Genomic DNA, 23,040 nt, shown 5'->3' on the forward strand with positions numbered 1-23,040 from the left:
TATATTGTATAGTTTATTTTGCGCTCAGGCCACACTGAGTGGTTCGCTGAGAGTTCGACGAGTCGTGCCGAGTCTTCGCTCGTTTTTTTGTCCGCAGCCATCTTACTTGGGAGTGAATGGGAGTAGTGCGTCGTGTATTTTCTAAAAAAATATTTGTTCGCTGGTGCCAGGAAATCATAGTGGTTCCTTCATACCTCGATGGCTTGCCTGAATACTTTAAAATTAGAAATAAAGACTCTGGAGCAAGTTTTCCCCAAAAATCATGAAAGGTTTCAGATAATGTCAGCCAGTGTCGATGAGCTCAGTTGTAGATTCGTAGGCAAAAACGGCAAAAAATATGAAATACACGCGAATATTACAGTAAGTATTAGCGTTAATTCTAATATTAACACGATTCGTACGATGTCCTTTCGTGTTATCGTCGATTATAAGAGCAACAACCTCCGTAAATGCAGACAAAGACAGTTATTTATTATTGGTTTCAGATTGACAACACAACCTACTAAACAATGCATTCCCGTTTCGATAACAAGCTCCTTGAAAAAACCTTATTCCCACATAATGTTGGAAGTATTTATTACTCAATATTATTGTAGATTGCGTGCATTTCTTTAATTTAATCACATTAGCATGTCATTACGATTAATTTAGAGTTTTTCGTGCGTGAGCGTACCTTTGATAATGTGAAAGTTGGGAGTTTTTTTAATCGACCAAAATTTTCAATACTTTTCGTATTTCCAGTTGTTCCTTACGAACGCATTTAAATGTTTCAGTTTTGTTGATTATATTCCATATACTGACGTGCATATGTTCAGCTGATCGGGAATATGCACGTATTTATGTTTAATATTTACATCTGGCTGACTAAAATAGTGTGCAATGATTGTTCACAGCAGAAAGTGCACATATTAAAATAGATTTCCTTTGTTATTGTTGTTATCATGTTAAACAACAATATTAATCATATTATGGCAGTGGTGAAGGAAGCTCAATCATTGTCTACATATGGATACAGTGCAATGTCCTTGGCAGATCTGCCAGGATATGCTCCCTCGAGGACACAACCTCCCTGCCATGTACCTCGAGGTTGTGGGTGTGCGGAATCTCTCTACAGTCAAGTGTAATGTGCAATATCTCCTAATAACTCTAATACCTCAATCCATGAAAGTGCATTCTTACCTATTTTTAAGGTCTAAACAACATGCAGTTTCTAAAAACTCCCTGACACAAAATTAAAAAATATTAGCAAATATGATCTAAGAACTGATTTCAAAGTACAATATCAAACACAATGCAAAATAAAACCAGTAAATAATGTTTCTAGAATTATAAATTTAATTTTGATGACTTGAATGATTAGTCACAGCTCGAGCCAATTTAATAAAAAAATTGTTATTACAGCAGTAAAATGTTTTATAAAAAACTGTAAATATCTCCCTTTACGTTTTTGGTAGTGGAAATATTATGTCATGATAGTAATTGTTATCTACATATAAAATAAAGATTTTTCTTTGTTTGTCCCTTATAAACTCAAAACTACTGGACTGATTTAGCTGAACATTTCAAAGTTTGTTCTTATTAGTGCCAGGAGTGTTTAGAGAGTGGTTTTAATGGTATAAGATAACTCTGGGACACCTGAGGAAGATTTCACGCATTATCTCTCCATGGGAATGAGATACGGAGTCGAATTACTATAGAATGTAGATTTTCTAAAGTAACAATGCGGTATACTGATGAATATACGATGCAAATGTGAATGGTAGCAGAAGTCGGGGACGCCCGAGGAAGACATGGCACGACCAAGTGAATCAGATACTTGAGTCGGACCATGTCAAGAGTCAGAATAATAGAAGAGTATGTATGAATGTGAATGAGGCAAGGAGTGTGTGCCAAGACAGAGTTGTTTGGCGGTCCGTCGTCTCTACCTACCCCTGCGGTGAAACGGCGTGATGGTTGGTTAGTTAGTTAACAATGCGGTATACAGTAGTGAATGGCTGAAAAGTAAGAGAGGCCCGACGAAGACTTATAACATGTTTCTGCATTGGAAAGAGATATGGAGTCGAATTATAGTTATGGTGTAACTAGCTGACGTGTACCCAGCTTTGCTGGGGGTTATCCTTAGGAGATAGATATATATCATTGCGGACTTTTCTGTAGGCCTACACAATCGCACAATTCCATAGTACATTATTTTCATATATCTCATGAGGTTTAGCCAGCGTTAGCAATGTAGTGCCTGAAAATATATTTTTACTTCTTGATTATAAAACATTGACTTTTCTCTACTTTCTATAAATATAATATGCGTGTTTCATATATGTAAACCTTCCGGAAGAAATTCTCTAAATGATAGTGAAAACCCCATCAAAATCCGTTGTGCAGTTTAGAAGAACTAAGTGCACAAACAGACGCGGATAGTGACTTTATTTTTTACTATTTAGAGATGTACTTTTTCAATAGTAAAAACATGGATTTCATGATATTACATAAAGTGAATGGTAGAAGGACAAGAATCGAATAATTATTTGTGATAAAATGAGGCTTACTTGATGAACAAATAAAGAGGTGTGAGGAATGACTTGGAAGTGAATGGTTGAACATGTCGAGGACGCCCGAAGAGGACATGGCACGAGCAAGTGAAAGAAATACTTATTATAATACTATAATAGTATTTCCACTTTTAAAATGCACCTAGTTGACAGGTTCCATTCATAAGTCTCCGAACAACGCCGGGTACTGACGCGTACGGCTAGTTAATAATATAATACACACTACTGTCTGTGTACGAATATGATTTAACACCTGTCACAAGACAGATTGTTAAATAAATAAAATTTCAAGTGCTTCACAAAGTTTCTTCCTGTTTATTGGCAATATGCTCCCTGATAAAATGTCAGTGTGTTGTTTGCTTACCGTGTGCATTTGAAAAACCAACCTAATATAAAATACAGTTAGATTGTCCACAATGCTTACAACATTAAATGAACGCTGTGATAAAAATTACATCAAATTTCTTTTCAAAATTATAAATAAGTGTGTAGAATCTTCCCTCTTGGCCACAATCAAAATCGTTATCCATCACTGTTTACAAAGAAACCCTGAAACATTCCATATTCCTTTTCAATGAAGCATCTTAACCTTCTCCCAGCTTCTTGTGCGAATATATCGACCATGATATAAAAAGTCCACTATAGTGGCAAGATTCCAGACATTTAACTATTTTTTATTTGTTTGTTGTTTTACATACTTTTTGTTTTATTCTTTCATATTATTTTTGTACACTGTTATTTTGGCGGTTGGTAGTTATTCTTTGTTATTTCTTTATGTCTACCGTCTGTATTGTGTACATTATAATAACCCGGTACCCATATCCCACCCCCAAATAACAAACTTGTGAGGTGGGCATAGGAACCCCAAGTGGTTCGCTGTGTTTGGTAACTTAATAAGTCCGTCACTCTTGAACACACCGACTCACAGATTACTACCTCCTGAGTGGAGTTAATTTTAAAATAAATTGTAACTGTATTATTTATTTCAGGAAACATACCCATCAACTCCCCCAGTGTGGTTTGCCGAGAGTGAGGAGACCAGTGTAACCAATGCAGTGCAGATCCTTAGCAACACACAAGGATTAGATAACCATATTATCAACCAAGTGAGTGCTGACTCTGTTTCATATACGTAACTATATGATGTACTTAACCGGCTGGATGTTGTATTAATGGCAGGTAATCTGCAATGCTCGAATCAGTAGTGTGTTGGCAGTCATGCCGGTTGTCAATTATTATCATAATGTCTGTACAGTTTAGAATTATTTTAAACAGTAGTGGCGCCCTCTGTTATTTTCAAAAAGAACTGTTGAAGTTTTCAAACCGCTGCAGCAGGTTTTTCTGCTAGTCTTTGTTTATTCCTATACAGTGATGACAATTTTTTTTTGGAAACCTTTATTAATAATTACAGTGGAATCTCTCAAAACGAGCACCTTCTATAATGAGTAATTCGCGTAGTGAGTAAAACAGATGAAAAATGCTCCCTTAACGAACGACATTTCGCACAAGAAAGGGCAAGTCCCAGTGCGTCAGTCTCTGGTTAGCACTTGTTCCGCTAGCACGTGATCACACATTTTTCAAAACTTTATTCAGTTTAATAACCCTTGCAAAGATGTCTATGAAGAAAAGATGAAAAAAAGACAGCCATAGGAGAATAAAAGTAACTATAGAAATAAAACGTAAAATCATTGAAAAGCGAGACGAGGTGTGAACATGACTGATCTAGTGAGCACATTCAATCGGTCTACATCAAGGCTGCCCAACCCCAGGCCCGCGGGCCACAATGTGGCCCGCGAACGAATTATAAGTGGCCCGCGTGAAGCTACTCAGAACGAGAATCAGCGACGAGAAAAATCTAACCTGCTGAACTTACTTTTTAAACAAAAATACACCGGTATTTGATATAATATTTTGCAAATGGAATCTTGCAGCCACCCCCCCCCCCCACGGAATTCCAAAAATTATTGTGGGGAATCACATATGATGTTTTTGCGTGCGCGGAATTTTTTCCCAGCGAAGTTCCGTAACAACCCCCCCCCCCCCCCATGGATTTCAAATATTTTGTGGGGAGCACTCATTTTGAATTTTTTTTCGTGGGGAATTATGTTTTTATAGAAATTCTCTAACAACCCCCCCCCCCCCATGGAAATAGGAACCGTCAGGTATTCAGTGGCCCACCAGTGATTCAAAATCGTCAATTTCGCCCAACTGTTAAAAAGGTTGGGCAGCCTTGGTCTACATCAACGATTTGCACTTTCTTCGAGAACAAGGATAAAATTAAAGAAGATAGGATAAAATTATAGAAGATAAAGAAGATAGATGCAACACCACTCCGTTACTCCAGCCTATGGACCAGCAGGTTATCTCTAACTTTAAGAAACTCTCCACTAAAATACTCTTCGAGCATTGTTGGTGACTGAAGGGACAAGTCTCACTCTCAGAGAGTTTTGGAAAGATCACTTTCACATTGTTACCTGCGTCAAGATGATTGACAAGGCGTGGGAAGGGGTTACCAAGAGGACCCTCAATTCTGCTTGGAAGAAGCTTTGGCCAAAGAGCATTGTCGAATGTGATTTTGAGGGGTTTGAAACAGTACCTGTGGAGTCTACAGTCAACGAGATAAACGGCTTCCGAAAAGGCAGGATTACTTCAGATGCAATAGCCGCTCTCACCAAATTCGTCTCTCATAATCTTGACATTGGTCGCAAACCACTTGCTGTTTTTCTCGATCTAGCAAAAGCATTTGATACTGTCTCCCATCCCTTACTGCTTAAAAAGCTTCAGCAGATCGGAATAACAGGATTAGCCTATTCATGGTTAGAAAACTATCTAACGAACCGATCGCAACAGATTTAAGGTCAATTAATTCTATATCTCTTTTTTACTATCTGTGTTCAACATTGGCTATTTGAAAGGGGACGAGCTTTCTTTAGAATACACTGTTTATACAAAACATTTATTTTTTTATATCGCTAAATTCAAATGCGACAATGTGACCGTAAATGGTACATTTCTAGATAAGTATGTAGCAAGATTAACCTTACTTATTAATTAAATTTTAAATAAAAATAAATAATGATATAAAATAATCATGTATAATCTTGCTTTTAATATTTTTATTTCTATTTTCTTTAAAATATATTTTTATCAATCCGTTTTATCATTATGTTTATTTCTAATATGGTTTCTACAATAATATGTATTTTAAAAATTTTTAATCTATCAAAACAATTTCCTTTTCCCTTATGTTTTATTATTTGTTCTACAGAATATTATTTTGTTATTCTTACATAAATCATGTACGACTATCATAATACGGGCATGAGCCTAGTATGGTAGTTGAGAAAATCACCAAAATTGTAATCTTTTTATGAAATAATATAATAATCTTCCAACGCAATAAGAGAAATGTTGAAGGCATGGGAAACTGTTGCATCGTACTTTGAGAAGAATCACACTAATAAGGAAGTGACTATGCATTCTACAAATTTATTCAATGATAATGCTGTTACATTTTCACCAAATTTTGTCAAACGTCGGCAAAAACAAATGTCACTCGTAAAAAATAATTAATACTAGGTCATAAATAATGAACTAGTTATTTCGATTTTTTTACTGTTTTTTGCAAATCGAAATCGCATTCCAGGTTGTTATGCTCCTTAAAAATTTATAGGTATGTCATTTTATTTGAATAACCCAAATAATTTTAACTAAAACGCATTATAGTATTTTACATTAATTTATATGGGAAAAATTGTTTCGCTTAACAAGTGTTTCACATTACAGTTAGATTCTGGAATGAATTTGAGGTTTTACTCATTAAGTTATTAAAAAAAATAGATATTCATCCCAGACTTGTTGAAAAGTCAATAAATATCGTACATTAAAATAAAAATGTATATATTTAGCCAAGAAACTATCTAGATCACACCGAGTTCGGTTAAATCTTGCAATCTTGCAGCCAATAAAAGTATGAGTTAAGAAAATGAACGTATGATCCAGTCAAAAATGACCGAAGGGGATAAGGGTCGAATTAGCTCAGTGGTCGAGCAAAGCCCCGGCAAGGCTGAGGTCCTGGGCTCAATTCCTAGATGCGACCAAATATTTTATAAGTCAATGTAAAATACGATAATTCTTTCCATGCCAAAATAAAATACAATTTATTTTTAACGTTTATTCAAATAAAATAACATACTTATAAATTGTTAAGGAGCGTAACAACCTTGAATGCGATTTCGATTTGCGAATTCATTCTTTTTTACTAAAGACATATTTTTTGCCGACGCTTCAAAATTTTGTGAAAATATGACAGCATTAACATTGAATAAATTTGTAGAACGCATAGCCACCTCCTTATTAGTGTGATGCTTCTCAATGTACTGCAACAGTTTCCCATGCCTTCAGCATTTCTCTTATTGCGTCGGAAGTTTGTTGACCAAAGCTTCTTCCAAGCAGAAGCGAGGGTCCTCTTGGTAACCCCTTCCCATGCCTTGTCAATCATCTTAAGGCAGTCACCTCCAAACAATGCTCACAGAGTGTTGTAGTCGAGAGTTTCTTAAAGTTAGAAATAACCTGCTGGTCCATAGGCGTAACGGATTGGTGTTGCATTTATCTTCTTAATTTTATCCTTGATATCCTTTTGTTTATTTATATTGTTGGTTTGCAATTAATGTTTTCATTATAACACAGTATAGTCTCTGCAATCCGAACCTGCTACATATAATCAGAACCTACAGTAATCTGAACCAGCGGATAATAGTTAGAGTCTCTGCAATCCGAACCTGCTATAATCATAACCTACAGTAATCCAAACCACCAAGTGATGGGGGCGGGTGGGTGATTGGAAAGCACAAGACGTTAACCATTAGAGAAAATAAATTAATTTTCACCGAAATTTACATTTTATTATAACTTTTATCAGTATGGACTTCGATGATTCATTGAACTGTCGACTCTATTCACGTAACTGTGTGTATACGTATGTGTTGACGGCCGGCATAGTCCAGTGGTAACGCATTGGACTGCCATTCCGAAGGTCGCGGGTTCGAACCTGGCGTGCGCAAATAAATTTTATTTGATTAATTTGTGTTATTTCACAATTAATTAATTAAAATAATATAAAGTATATTTGCGGCACGTTCCAGAGTGGAAGATACTACCAGTATCGCCCTGGTGTAAGACCACCATTTAGAATTGAAACGTTGCTCCAAATGGCTTTAGCCGTGTTTAGTGACTAGATCTGAATAGCCAGGTACTTCCCCACCTTCCTCTTTCCCTTCCCCACTTACCTTCAGCCTCACAACATCCCCCAATTGGGGATGCCATAGTCTCACTGGCTCCAGACGGGAGCAGTTGGGACTCTTGTGAGGTATTCACTATAAAAAAAAAAAAAGTGTAATAACCAATAATACTTGGATAATTTTAATGCGGCTATTTTTTTTAAATGTCTAACTAACTAACCAACACGCCGTTTCTCGCAGGGGTAGGCAGAGAGGACTGTCAAACAACTCGGTCTTGGCACACACTCCTTGCCTCATTCTCATTCATACATACTCTTCTATTATTTTGACTCTTGACATGGCCCGACTCAAGTATCTGATTCACTTGGTTTTGCCAACTGCATTCAGTCCTCCATTAATGGAGTTACCTGCGTTTACCCATCTTTCAATATCTGTCAGCCTTCCCATCTCTCTAGAACATACTTCCTAAATACACAAACTCATCCACCTGCTCCAAGTATTCCTCATTCACAACTATATTGCACACTGTTTTCGTACTCTCGATTTCAAACACCATTACTTTAGACTTACTTACATTCGTCATTAACTCATTCTTCATGCATACTTCGTTCATCCTAGACACGAGAAACTATCTAAAATGTTTCCTGATAAAAAGAGTAACCGTTCAATTGAGCCGTGGTACGGTTTACCATGAGTCGTGTGAATACGGCTCATCAAAAAGAGCTCAATTGTGCAGCTCTTTCATGAACGACTCATCGCTATTCTGCACTAGTATCCCCAAAAGCTGCAAAGTTAAATCTGTCAGACTGTATGTACTTGGCCAGGTGGAGTGTTGCCCTAATTAAATTATGTGTTATTGTTTTTAGGTTGGAATATTGTTAAGAGAACTATGCAAACTGCACGGAGTACCGGAACCACCAGATTTAGACGGACTCAAAATACACATGCACATGTTGGTTAGGCACAGGTAAATATCAATCATTTTAATAACCATAAATGAATTCGTAAAAAACATGCTGAAATTGTTGTAATTGTAAAAGAACAAGAAGCGTCACCGTTGGTCAATAAATCTAAATATTTATGTATGTGTAAGTACTGACATGGCAATAGGTTATAATGATATTTGCCTTTGAAACAATTGCAGTATCAATACAGTTTAGAAAACAATATAGTAAGGCAGTATCACAGGTAATTCCAACTATTGTATTAACATCAAAAGTAGCTCTTTTCACAAACTAACACAGCGTTGCATTTTTTCTTTTCATAAAAGGTATTAATTTAAATGACATTCTATGAAGATACGTAGGCAGATATTTTTGTTGTATCCACAAAAAGAAAATCAGACTGGCTCGAGTATCGGAGTTCCATAAATCTGGCTTCCAAGAAACTGGGCGTCGTGTATAGGTCTAGCAGATTGAATTCGGAAGCCACTTCTGGGTTCGAGCCCCAAAATACCTGATGAACATATTTGATTCTGTGTAAAGGAGGACAGTTTGTCTGATTGACGGTCCGTTGTTAAAAGACTGATTGCCATCTCTAAGGCACAGACGCGATGTAGGCATGCTACAGAATCTGTTCTACAGATATTTCAACTGGTGCATGTATGCAAAACTTAACAGACACCAGCGGAATTGAAGCACAGTTGATTTGGCTTCATGAGACTGGGTCGTTTATGTGTAAGTCAGCTTGCATGTGGAACGATCTACAGGCATCTGTTTATACTCTTTAGTATAATCCGGGTCTCTTCAGGACCTGCATTAATAAATCCCTTCACTGAGCCCCTACCTAACCGCGTGGCGATATAGTTCCCCCGTCTTTACACTGCAGATAGGGATGTTCTTGTAAGATATTTTATAAAGATGTTTCCATGCATATTTTTATAACTTTGTAGAATTTCAAAAGGTTTGGGTTTAGATATTTGTGTGGAGGTTTATTTAATGTCATTGGTACCATAAGCAATAGTCGCATGTCACTGTTAAATTTTTTTTTAAATAACAATTAAATGTGACATTAGATTGTAGAATGTGATCAGAAAGTATAAAATGAATATAAGCTCTTGAAGGATTTAAAAGTAAGACATACAAGTACATACAAGCAAGACAATTACAATTCGTGAGCATATTATAATTCTTGATTTCAATTTATTTTTTTCTCTCCACACGCTTTCTTCCTTTTATAACAATCTCAGGCGAAATTAATTAATGATATTTTATGGATATACGCAGGGCTTTTTTTTAAAAAAAAAAGGTGCCGGAACTCACTTCATGTCAATCTTTTTACTAAATAAAATTATATTCAAATGTCACTTAAATGAAATTTAAAGGAGCTATGCCACGAAGCGAACAAAAAAAGGTTGATTTTTACGATATTTATTTTTTTATTTTAGTGAAGACTAAGCTACAGAAACAATAAAATACATACATTATATTTGAAATATATTTTACAAATAATACTAAATTTAAAATATAATTGTAAATACATATGTAATGTATTTATTTATGAACTTGAATAAAAGTTTAGAGTGATTTCCAAAGTTTTTTCCAATTCTCGTCTGATACATCATCTCGATTCCTTTTCTTAGTGTTAGAGTCTAAGGCCGAATGTCTTCCTTTAAGTAACCACCTATCAACATATTTTGAAGGATCGAAAAGTGTCAAGGGTGGTCCCACGAGTTTGATGAACAAGAGTGCCGAAACTGTTTTAGTGTTTAACGAAGCTCTTGTTGGGGTAATAATAAGATTCATTTGCGAAAACCCCCGTTCACATTCACTTGAAGAAATGGGAATAGAATTCAGAGCATATACCAAACGCAAGAGTTTTTCAGAATATGTCTTTTCGAGAATGTATTCGCGAAATCCACGAATCATTTCTCGTTCATCTAGTTGTAGCCTGATCGAAATGTTTCTAATTTCCATCTCTCCAAATGTCAACCGATTATCAATGTCTTCAGGCCAATATTTTTGGTCAAGTACGCGAGCCCAAAGTGCAAACTCGACATCTTTATTATCTAGCAGCCTTTTTTCAATCGACGTTTTCAACGTGGAATAAAATATTTTCGGATCAATAGGAGGATCATTTTTAGAAACTTTTTCGTGAAGTAAAACTCCACGAAAATGCAGATTGCTTATAGCAGCTGCAGCACATTTATAATAGGGTCCAAAATTCTGTTTTCTTTCTTCAAAAACTTGAACGAGTTCATTTATTTTTCGATTTGCAATGTAAAGGTTCACATTGCGATTTTGTAGATCCAAACTAAGTTCCGACAATTCTTGGAGAGCGTCGCACATCAATGCTAGATCCAATAAAAATGCTGTTGATGTTATTTTGTTCTTTAAGCCACTGTAAGTACACTTGTCATTTTTATCTCTTGTAGGGTCATTCATCGCTTCTTCAAAATGACGCACAAGGGATTCATAATTATTCCACACAGCCGAAACTGAACGAAAACTAGATGCCACCCAACGGGTACTTAAAACTCTTCCGATTTTCAGTACCTCAACGCCTAGTGATTCTGCACATAAATGCAACTCTCTATTATTTTTCGGCGACGCATGGTATAAAACATAAAGTTTATCAATAAATGATTTGAATCTATTGATCCCTGAAATTTTCTTTACAACATCACTTACTGATAATTCTAACCTGTGATTAGCACAATGCCAAACTATAATTGAAGGAAATTTTTCTGTCAGCAATTTTTTCACTCCATTTTTAGAACCTAACATCACAGCAGCGCCGTCGCATGCAACCGAAACTAAATATTTTTTTAAATATTCTTCTGTCATCCCATATAAATCAAGAGATTGGAGTAATGATTCAAATATTCCTTTTGCCGTTACGTCTTTAAGTTCAATCAAATCCAAAAACAAATTAATTGGTGAATTCATTCCAACACTTTCGACACAGCATCGAACATACACAATGAGGGTGGTTTTTTGGCTTATGGTGGTAGACTCATCAATTATCAAAGAAATTATATTTTTCGACTGAACAATTTCTTTGAAAACATTTTTTCTCATTTCATCACATATATGATTTACAATGTTGATACATGCGTTAGTGGAATGGAGAATATGACCCATTTCGATCCCATTTAGTTCTTGGAGATTAATTTCACTTTCAAACATATTGAATGATTGATTTTCCTTAGCTACTTTATATGCAGTTCGAAAAATGTTTGCTGTTATTACTTTTTCGCGAGATAACGATTTTAAAAAAGTATTTTCAATCCGCTTATTTTTGGCTTCAGAAATGATTTTTAACGCTGCTTTGTGTGCAATAGATCCTCTGTGATCGAAATTTTTTTTTCGAAGTGACCCCAATTGTAGCTTCCTCTCTTTCCCAGAATACGTAATTTCATTATTGGCCCATTCTTTGGATATTTTCATTCCCATTGTCGTTTCAGTTCCAAGAGTTCCAACGTTTCTGCAAATTGTGCAGCCAAGTTTCATTTTGTGTACGTTCAACCATTCGTTTTTTGAGCAAAAATCGTTTTTTTGATCTAATGACCAGCAGTCTGGCCAATCGTTTTGAGTTCGACCTTGATCCCCGAGATCAGCTCGAGATGATTCAGGAACATCTACATGTACCGATATTTCCATATCTTCTGTCATCGTTTCTGTTACTGTTTTGAGCTTTTTATTTACGGAATCGGCGCCGCTGCCGGTGGTTGAGAAGTAACAGGAAATTTTTTTCATATTTAAACTTGGAGTTGCACTAAATAATATATAAAACAACACGTAATCGTAACACAAACTGACTAAACAAACGTAAATAAAAATATACGCAGATGCCGCCATGCGATAAACGTCAAACCATAAATAAATGCGTCAAACTGTCAAAATCATAATACGCAAAGACATACGTATGAAGCTAGTTACATACGCAGGTTTGCTATTTAAACTATACGGTTACTTCACTATTATCATTTTAACGAATTATTATTGTAATTACTTAAGCGCAAATATTTTTTCGTTTAATTAATTTTTAAATAAAACCGTGAAAAAAGGTGCCGGAACGCCGTTCCACCGCGTTAAATGGAAAAAAAAGCACTGGATATACGTAATAGTTATTACAACTATGTAATAACGAAAAATATCCTTAACTGTTTCTTACTGTACTGTGTATGTCTTAATAAATAAAAGACATACGTAGGTTAAATTAAAGTTGATTTTATAGCCTTCTTGTACCTACCTTCCATGCAGTTAAATAGATCCGCCACATCTGCGTGTCTATTACTAACTTCATGTAATCTAGGTGCAAGTGAGTGTTTTAAAAGCTCACTCCTGGTATTGTTACACTTAAACAGGATTTTGGAACGAGTAGCTCTCGTAGGTAAAAGAAACTCAATGCGAGTTTAAGTAAATCAGGCCTGTCTATACTACCTTTTACAATTTTAGGTTGTCATATATATTATTATATCTCAGTGTCTGTATTGAATAAATAAGTAATGACGTTGTGTAGGTATTCAAAAGAACGGGAAAACAGCAATGGAGACGGCGGGGCGGGAGAGTCAGGAACGGAAGAAGAAGAGGAGATGGGCGGAGAGTCGGACACGGACGGAGACGAGGACCTGCCGCTGGAGATGGAGGAAGTTCCGCGCCCGCCCAAGAAGGAGGAGATGGAGGTGGAGCACTTGGCCACGCTGGAGCGCCTGCGACAGTCCCAGCGGCAGGACTACCTGGCTGGCTCTGTGGCGGGGTCCGTGCAGGCTACCGACCGTCTCATGAAGGAGCTCAGGGACATCTACCGCTCCGACTCCTTCAAGACCAACATGTACCTCATAGGTAACGCATACCACCAACCAATATTTAGGCCCACATCGGCAAACTACGTTACATGCCCATTTCAGTCGTAACAATGTTTACCACATCGGCAAACTACGTTACATGCCCATTTCAGTCGTAACAATGTTTATCTGAAATACAGGGTGTAACAGCACATATCTGAAGGATTTTAACCAACTATTCCTGAGCATATTTTCAGTAAGAATGTAGATGTCAGAGTCTCCATCTTCTATCTTCGTGTCACCTGTTCCTATACTTCGTTTTACTTAACTTAATTTCACTTTTTTTTTTATTTTTTTTTTTTATTGTTTAACTTATAACATTGTTACATTGTATATAAAATTAGGTAATAATAAGTAATAGTGTAAAACATATGTTGTTGAATTTCTACTCCAATGAAGAGTGCTAGCTCTTGAGCTTGGCGTAGGAGTTATTTGACAATTATTTCATGTTTATATCAGTAATTAACATTATTACAGTACAATAAATATAAACTTAAAAGAGGATTGTGACGTTAATTTTGGTTGTAACATGAATTGAAGTTATAACATTTGATAGGTGATATTAATTTTTTTTAAAGATAAATTTGACCTTCTTTTTGAATAAAATAAAATCTGGTATTTTTTTCACTTCTTCGGGAAGACTATTAAAATATCTTATGCCTTTGTAAATGTAGTTATTGTGCATTTGTTGTGTTGAAAATAGAGGAATTTGGATGTTAGAATTATGCCTTAAGGATGAGTTAAATTTAAGTTTTTTTACTACAGTTTCTTTATATATTTGTAATATTGCATTATATATTTGTAATATTGCAGAACTTTATTTTTGTAATATTTTTATTTTTTGTAATACCTGCATTAACTGTAAAGCGCCCCTGAGGTGTATCTCACAAAAGCGGCGCTATACAAATTGTCCAATAAATAATGGCATAATAATATTTTTTCAATTAAAAACAAACAAATAAAAGACATTCCATCACACTTCGCTACTTAGTAGCTGGGTACAGCCTAGCGAGTCACGTGCTACGCACTACGTCTCGTTCTAGCAGCACGGTAACAGAGGAGAGAGAGCGCATATGTGATCAGTGGCGACGTGAAGTAGAAACATTATAGAAGATCAGTGGAAAAAGTACCCAGTGGATATTTATTTTAAACAGTCTTGTTATTATACTCATCATTTGCACAATTTGATGACAAGCTGAAACGAGCTGAGAATTGGTGTTTTTTTTAACTAAACATGAACTCCATAAAACCCTTTTCAGGCTCTAAGTTAGCACTACATTTTTGTTCAATTTATCATAGTTCTAGTTTATGTTATCCTTTATTCTATCACTAGTTGAAGTCCCCGACGTTGCACGGGCTTTCCCCAAAGTTTTTCGAAATCAGGCGTAGACAGTGACCTTCCTCTTGTCAGGTATAATCGTTCTGCCACTTAGTGAATTGCATTGTTGTCATTGGGAAATCATAATTACTTAGTCAGTTGTGACAGGAAACAGACGAAAATTTATGTCATTGAAGAAGAAGATAATACTATTATTATTGATATTATAATCTAAACAAAACATGAAACAGTACAAGACACAGAAAAATAAAAAGATAGCAGTGACAACTAGGTATAGAATAGGCGGGTATTTTTTGCTCTGCGCTACGCTTTCTCTGTGAATTCCTTTAATTTGTTTTAAATCACTACATATATCTTCGAAAATAATTAAAATATTTTAATGAAAATTTCTACGTAGGAACTCATATGTAGGAAAGTATATCCAAGCTATAAAAGTACTAAACGAAAATCGAATATTATTTGAAATGCAACTCAATTAACCTTGTAATATGTTTATTACAGTCGGCCTATCGGTATTTGCCTATACGTGCTTTCTTTAAATACGCCCGACATCTCTCGCTCGCTTGCATATATGAGTTGAGTGTGGCGGAACAGAGATAGAGATTCGAATCAGGTGTCACGGTCATAAAAACCCTCATTCCAGGAATTGAATTATTATAATAACAAATGATGTACTATCCTTTTGTTGAAATACCGATTGAAAGGAAAGGTACGAAGATAAATATAAAAAGAAGACTTGCATTATGATTCGATAATTATGTACAAATAGTTTTACAAAGAGATTGGTATATAATATTGATATAAAAACATTGAATAATTCTGTCTTTTCTGCCATTGAAATGAGGCCGGCGCAAAAGGTAGAACTACCCTTCCCGGCGTTAAGCATCAATCGACCGAACGGGTAAAACTATCTTTTCCGGCCGAAGTGTGTTAACCAACTTGACCATTGGGACATAAATTGTCATTAAATATAATTTGTCAATCTCACATTTCAAATTATAGTTATAATAATAATAATATTTGGCTAATTTATATAGCGCCGTTTTCGTGAGAAATCACCTCAAGGGCGCTGTACAAATATATTTCTTAAATATTTAATACTAGAACTACTGACTTATCTCTAAGACTTATATCTAGTGACTTACGACTAAGGCCTATAACTACTATCTTAACGACATATACACGAGTATTTACATATTTGGCAACTTACAACTAAAATTAAAATTAACAATTTAATCTTACTAACGCCAGAAGAAGAAGGAAGTTCTATTATATTAGGGTGGATTTATTGTTAGCTGGATATATTATATGTTAAATGAATTAAATTAATGAATAAAATCAATCAATCACCAATCTTAAACGCATTTAGATGATTCATCTGCCAACAATTAAACCGATTAACTTGTTATGTTCCCGCTGATATTGTCCATTGTCCACTGGTAGGCAAGTCAATAGCAAAATTGAATGAACGGAATCGCTAGATAATGTAACAATTACGGTATAAAAAAAAGAAAAAAAAAAGAAATATTTGGATAGAATGACGGATTTATGGAAATGAGTGTCTGAAAAAGTGAGTTTTTAGTTTGGATCTAAATTCTGTTGGGCTGGTTATACATCTCAATTCCATAGGAAGTTTATTCCAAGCCTTGGGGCCGGATACTCCGAATGCACGATCACCAAACTTAGTGTTCGGATTTCGCTTAGGCTCTTTCAACCTTCCAATTGCAGATGATGTCGCTGATCTAAGAGTTGACTGCCTTAGACCAGTATTTTCCGGAATGCATAGCTCAGTAATATACGGTGGCGCCATTTCGTTGATAGCTTTAAACACCATCCAGCATAGCTTGTACTGGATCCTTTCAGGACACTTCAGCCAGTGAAGATTTCGGAGGTGTTCCGAAATGTGCGAAAACTTGGGTACCCCGGTGATAAGCCTTGCTGCGGCGTTGAACACTGATTGTAGTTTATCAGTTTCGCATTTAGGAAGATTTGCATAAATGCCGTTGCAATAGTTAATTGTGACTGTTAACTTTTTATTTTTCTGTGTGTTGTTCTGTTTCATGTTTCGTTAAGATTTATTAGTCCTCTTCATCAATGAAATATTACATTAATGGGTATAACCTTCAAAATAAGTTAAAAAGAAAAAGTTGTTCCTAAAATATAATTATTTTTTTAATGATAAACTAATGTTTATAAGACAAGGTTTCACAAAGAAGGTGCGGGTTCAATTCCCATCGGCGACATTTATTTTTACTCAGCACCAACAAAGCCTTTCCTACAAAAATAATGTTAGTTGTTTACAGGTGAAAAAATATGATAAGTAGTAATTGTAGATTGAAGTAATAGTACATATTGAATTATTTGGCGTGTTGGAAATAAGCCGATGTAGCTCAGTGGTTCAGAGCACCTGACCGGACATCAGAAGGTGCGCGTTCAATTCCCGTTGGCGACATTTATTTTTACTCGGGAGATATTTTCAATTTTTATTGATATTTCAGGCGACTAATTATTGCTTATAATAATTTGTTATCCTAAAATTTATGTCTGGAAAATTTGTGTTGAACTTGCATTTTCAGTGTGCTTTAAACATGTACTTCCTTGGGATGTGCTTGATTCTGATTAAATATCTTGTGGGTAAATTGACACCACCCATGGTACATAATATAATAATAAATTCTCTGATGGTTTTACATTTCGCATCCTGTAAAGAGGTTTTAAATTCAATATTTAACTATTATTATTATTTAATGAGTAGGCAGCATTCTGTTGACACACTCATATCTGATTTCACAATAAGTTTAACACTAATTAGAGTTGTTTTAAATAAAATAAAATAATTTAATGCTTTCTTCTCTCCAAATAAGAATCTAACCGAGATTTAAACTGATTTATATGAATAGCATGGATTACATGTTGTGAAAGTTTGTTCCATGCTTCCACTACTCTATATTTGCAAGGAAGTGTTTCCTAGGATTGGATGCAAGGGTGTCCATGGAGATTTAGGCAACTATAATTTCCAGATAAAATTTTGAAAGTCTCAATCAAATCACCCTTTACTCTTTTTTCTTTTAACGTTGGTAATCTTAGTTCCTTGAGTCTATCTTTATATTGCCGGTCTTCCGTAGCTCATGATATGTTTGTAAATTGTCTCCGTACTCTCTCTCTATTAGATCTTATATCTTTTGCAAAATATAGACTCTGTATTTGGAAAGCATATTCCAGGAGAAAAAATTCAGATGTTTTGTATATTTTTAATATTATGTCCGGTGTTGGATCAAAGAAGGGTTTCCTGATAAGTATGTTATTGAATTTGCTCTTTAGACGATCCTAGCGATATGCAAGAGACGTTCTAAGAGTTCTCGGAAGATGTGGGCCTCGGTAAACTGCATCCAGCGCAGACACATTTGCTGTGATGATGGACAAATAGGGCCTAAATAACTTCAACTAAAAACTTCAGAACACGATAACTCTTTGTTCTGTTATTACATTCCTGAATCAGGTGACTCCCGGTGCCATCAACTGGCTGAATAACTTGGGCATCTCACTTTGACCTCCAGCATATGAAGAAGAACCTAAGTATTGATAGAAGATGTGTGCTTGTTTGTGTGTTGCAGAGCTGGTGAACGACTCCATCTATGAGTGGAACATCCGGCTGAAGTGCGTTGACCCCGACAGCCCGCTGCACAATGACCTGATGCTGCTGAAGGAAAAGGAGGGCAAGGACTCCATCCTGCTCAACATCATGTTCAAGGAGACATATCCCTTCGAGCCGCCCTTTGTGCGTGTCGTCTACCCTATCATCTCGGGTAACAACCAATACATACTACATACAACCATCACATCTAGGATGCCTTCTCCAGGGTTTTTTGAAACGGGATAAAATACTCTTTCAAATTGAAATTATTAGAAATAAACATATAATTTTTGATATTAAGCATAATTTTTTTTTTTAAATGGCCCACTTACGTATTCTCATCTAAACACTGAAATTAGTGATGATTAAAGATTAAAAATTATTACATAAACGTATCGTAAACATTACTGTCACCTCATTTTTTGTCATTTCATATAAAAATAATAAAAAATTCACAAAGTTTCATAAATTTTTTCTTAAATTGCAGCCGGAACCTTTGGTTTCATAGATGTGTACATTTTAATTATTCTGTGGTCAATTTCTATATTTGAATATAAAGCTTGGTGCTTTCTCTTTCTAACGCCATTTAGTTCATATTTCTATGACGGTAAGGGAGACAACGATTTCTATGAAACCTTAAGAGCTGTTTGTTCCTAAAACTGAAGCCTGAGGAGTTAACAAAACAAAATGTTGAAATTTCTTATTTAAATTTATTAAAGAATAAATGAGGAATGAGTGAAATAGATTGTTTTCGCTGAATAAACAAAGAACAACTCTGGAAGTCTCATTGGTAGTAAAGTGGTGACTAACTTGTAATTATCATTGGGTTGTTGCTAAAGGTTGAGTTCATAAACAAATTGACCTCTTCTGCATAAACTAGTGCATCTTGAAAATTCATTATTTCCAGGAGATCAATTTAAATAATATTAAGATCACTGTAAATCTAACCAATTCATTCAAATTATTACAACTACAATAGTTCTTTCAGGAAGACTCGAAATGTATGTACGTATTGTTTAAATCAGAATCTTTGAGAAATCAACGGTTGAATTTTATTTTATTTTTTTACATTATACCAAAAAATACAACTAATTATATATTTCTTCCTTGTGATAATAAATGAGCAGAATTATATAAAACAAAAACCATTATATATTATCCATCTATATAAATAAAAATGTAAATGTTAAAAATCTTAAATCTCCAAAAGTTATTCACCGATTGCTTTGAAATTTTGACACAACGTTGCGTTCAAATACGCACTTGTTTTTATATACCTATATTATATAGATGTCACCTGTGACAGGTAAAAACATGGTTTTTTTTTAAACAGCGCCATCTGTTGGACAAACATGCTTTTTTAGAAAAACAGTGCTCTGTTGGATGTAAGAGCAACACCCGCTATTGTTTGTCTATCTGCACAGACAGACTGAGCTACAACAATGCATGCTGTACAGCTAGTTATATAATAAGAAGACAGGATTTAAAACAAATTAAATTCATATATTATTATAAATATATATATATTCAATATATTATTATAAATATAATATACGGTTTCATGCTCATACCGCGAACCTCCAGAGGGATGATAATCATCAATTTATTGTTGATGAAATTACTACAATTGTAAGAATACAGAACACATTGTACTCATTCCCTCACCGTTCTAACTGTGTGTCTATTGTGTGTAGGCGGGTACGTGTTGGTGGGAGGAGCCATCTGTATGGAGCTGCTGACGAAGCAGGGCTGGTCATCTGCCTACACGGTGGAGGCGGTCATCATGCAGATCGCCGCCACGCTGGTGAAGGGCAAGGCACGCATACAGTTCGGCGCCACCAAGCTCGTTTCGCAGGGCCAGTACTCGCTAGCGCGCGCACAGCAGAGCTTCAAGTCGCTCGTGCAGATTCACGAGAAGAACGGTAACTTACTTACATCTACTTACTACCTTTTACTTCTCTTGCTATACTGCCATGGTAAGTTAAAACACACTGTGTTTTTACTTACCACGGCAGTACAGTTCCACTAAACAAGAGTCAAAATCCAATTTGTCTTCTATATCCTAAAACTGCGTACAATTTAGGTACACAGCTTCAGACGAATTTGTAAAGTGGACTATAAATACTAAATTTAATGAAAATGATGTTTGATGAAATTGGATGAAAGTAGATGCAAACAAGGAAAAGGATAACCAAACATAAGAAACAACACCAACCAGTTTCGAAGACAATCTTTTTCTTCCTTCCTGCTCGAAACAAAATAACTGGATTTTTCACTTTCTTTCATTCCATTTTTCAAATAGTTTCAAACTAAAGCCGGGTTCATCTGTTCTCACTGATTTATTCCATAGATTCTATGATCATAGAATAGATGAGGTGGGAACCCAGCTTAAGTAGTGATGGTTAGAAAAGGTAGGTACTGTGGAAAATTGACACAAGGGGAACCAAACATGTTCTCAATACATATTCAAATATCAAGGAACCTATTTAGGTTTATCCGTAACCCTATCTTTTATAGCCTAAATAAAATAAATGATTCCTCTGTTTGCCACTTTTCCAAGAGACTAACCACTAAATGTGTTTGTTTGTTTGTTTCAGGATGGTTCACGCCACCGAAGGAGGACGGCTAGAGCGGCCCTGTGCGGCCCGCCTTGCTCGCCGAGGGTAGTGAACAGACTAAACAGTTAAAGTGGACTGTGTATTATTATCCATGTGTCATCATTATTGTATTTGTTTAGGAATAAACTGTTTGGGTGCGCTCCCTTGAACCCAGCCAGCAACCAACCAGCCAGGTTCAAGGGAGGCACCTCTGTATTGTGAACACATTATTATATCTTTAGTTCTGAGCATTTCTTATTGAAAATAATACAATGCCTTGTGTAAAGAAAGAAAAGTAAACGTTATTGGATGGACTTCACACGCGGTCACGGTACAGAAGAAGCTTGTGCCGAGTGGCTGCCACGAAGCTGTGATATAATAGTTCATGTTGTCTCAATCAATCAGTCAATCACCCTCTTGTAGGATCTCTAGCGGGAGAGGGTAGCAAGCGGGCTTGGCAGACTTTATATAGATTATATTGGAGGAAGGAGTTAAGGACATGTAGAATTATGCCGTGTTAGATAAGCGGGGAACGTCCTTAGATAGAATTGTGTAAATAAATCTTTTTTTTATAATGTAAATTTATCTTTGGTAAGGAAATGTTATTGTGATTTGTTATATTACTGTACGGCCCTTCTTACACAGGGATACGAAAGTATCCAATACTACCGGACTACCGCCGTATATCTTTGGCACATGTTGCCGATGTTTTTCATCGGTGACGCCAATCTCCCACGACCAGCCGGTTGAGACTTTAAACTTGGCGGAGCAATTAATGAATATTATGTCAGACATTTTGTAACAATGCGTGCGCTTTAGATCAATGCTAGAAACAAAAAGTGACGGACACAGCAGTTGTGAGTGAGGAATGCTAGTTTTGATGTTTTGAAAGGTGGTGGCGACGCGGGTCTCGTGATTTCAGTAGCGAAGAGTAGGGACGGTGCACGATAAGTTGTTTGCGACGTGAATACATAACATCAATGTCGGATACTTGTGTATCCCTGTGTAAGGAGGGCCAAACTGTACTGCTGTGGAGGAAATACAAGTCAGTTATTTCCTAGATTTAATGTTGTCTCTTAGTTCTGACGACATGTGTACGGTTTAGTTTGTTAGCCACTTACTAGTGACTAGTGACTACCGACCACTGACCATTAGCACACCGATCCTTCACTCTGTCCGCATTGCTCTCTCTGCCTCCGCTCCCAAGGTAGGCCGGGCGACACAGATCTCAAGTATTTATTGTATTGTGGAAACATTACATTGCCGAGGTGAGGAATCCAATTGCAGACGAAAAGATTATATTGTAGGCTTTAATATTACATGGACTAAAAGCATAATTTAACTTCCCGTAGTGTACGAGGTAACAGTAAACTTAAGGCGGAGATCAGCTAACAATATTAATTATCAGAAAAGGAAACTTCAGACAGGATTTGTAATAATTATTTATTGAAATTAAACTCAACCGGGTGTTTGCATTATTTTTGTTATGTATTCTGAAATGTTATTTTATGTAAACTGAACCAATTTCAAAAGAGAGTTGTCCGAGTTCAATGATTGGTTGATGTTTTGAAACTGAGATTCCAATAAATGTTTTTAAAACAGAAATTTGTACTTCATCTTCGTTTTCCATGCCACAAATAACCCTAACCATGTTTGGTAATATGTATTAACCTGTACACCACTCGACAAATCAGCTACGACATTTACCATCTGGATTTTAACATTTTTATTTTTCATTTAAACACTTATTTTTTTAATAGAAAAATAAAATAATTTTATGTTTTTTTATTACAATAACATAAATGGTGTAAGCTATGAACCCATCCCATACTAAAATTATGGTCATAATTTATGATGCAGATAAAATTAAATAAAAAAAAACCAAAGCCAGAG

General features: G+C 35.7%; 1 protein-coding gene across 1 annotated transcript; it reads left to right on the forward strand.

Annotated features, from left to right (window-relative positions):
• Positions 1-31: 31 nt before the first annotated feature.
• LOC149426060 (ubiquitin-conjugating enzyme E2 Q2) lies at positions 32-22,752 on the forward strand. The gene is made up of 7 exons (XM_089643433.1): positions 32-360; positions 3,539-3,655; positions 8,656-8,756; positions 13,253-13,575; positions 18,531-18,722; positions 20,245-20,472; positions 21,148-22,752. Exons 1-7 carry the CDS (start codon positions 199-201, stop codon positions 21,177-21,179), a joined length of 1,155 nt encoding a protein of 384 aa, XP_089499559.1. The 5' UTR covers positions 32-198; the 3' UTR covers positions 21,180-22,752.
• The last annotated feature ends 288 nt before the right edge of the window (positions 22,753-23,040 follow it).

This window comes from Hesperophylax consimilis, chromosome 2 (assembly GCF_061612785.1).
Source record: "Hesperophylax consimilis isolate HC1 chromosome 2, BYU_Hcon_1.0, whole genome shotgun sequence".
Taxonomy (NCBI): domain Eukaryota; kingdom Metazoa; phylum Arthropoda; class Insecta; order Trichoptera; family Limnephilidae; genus Hesperophylax; species Hesperophylax consimilis.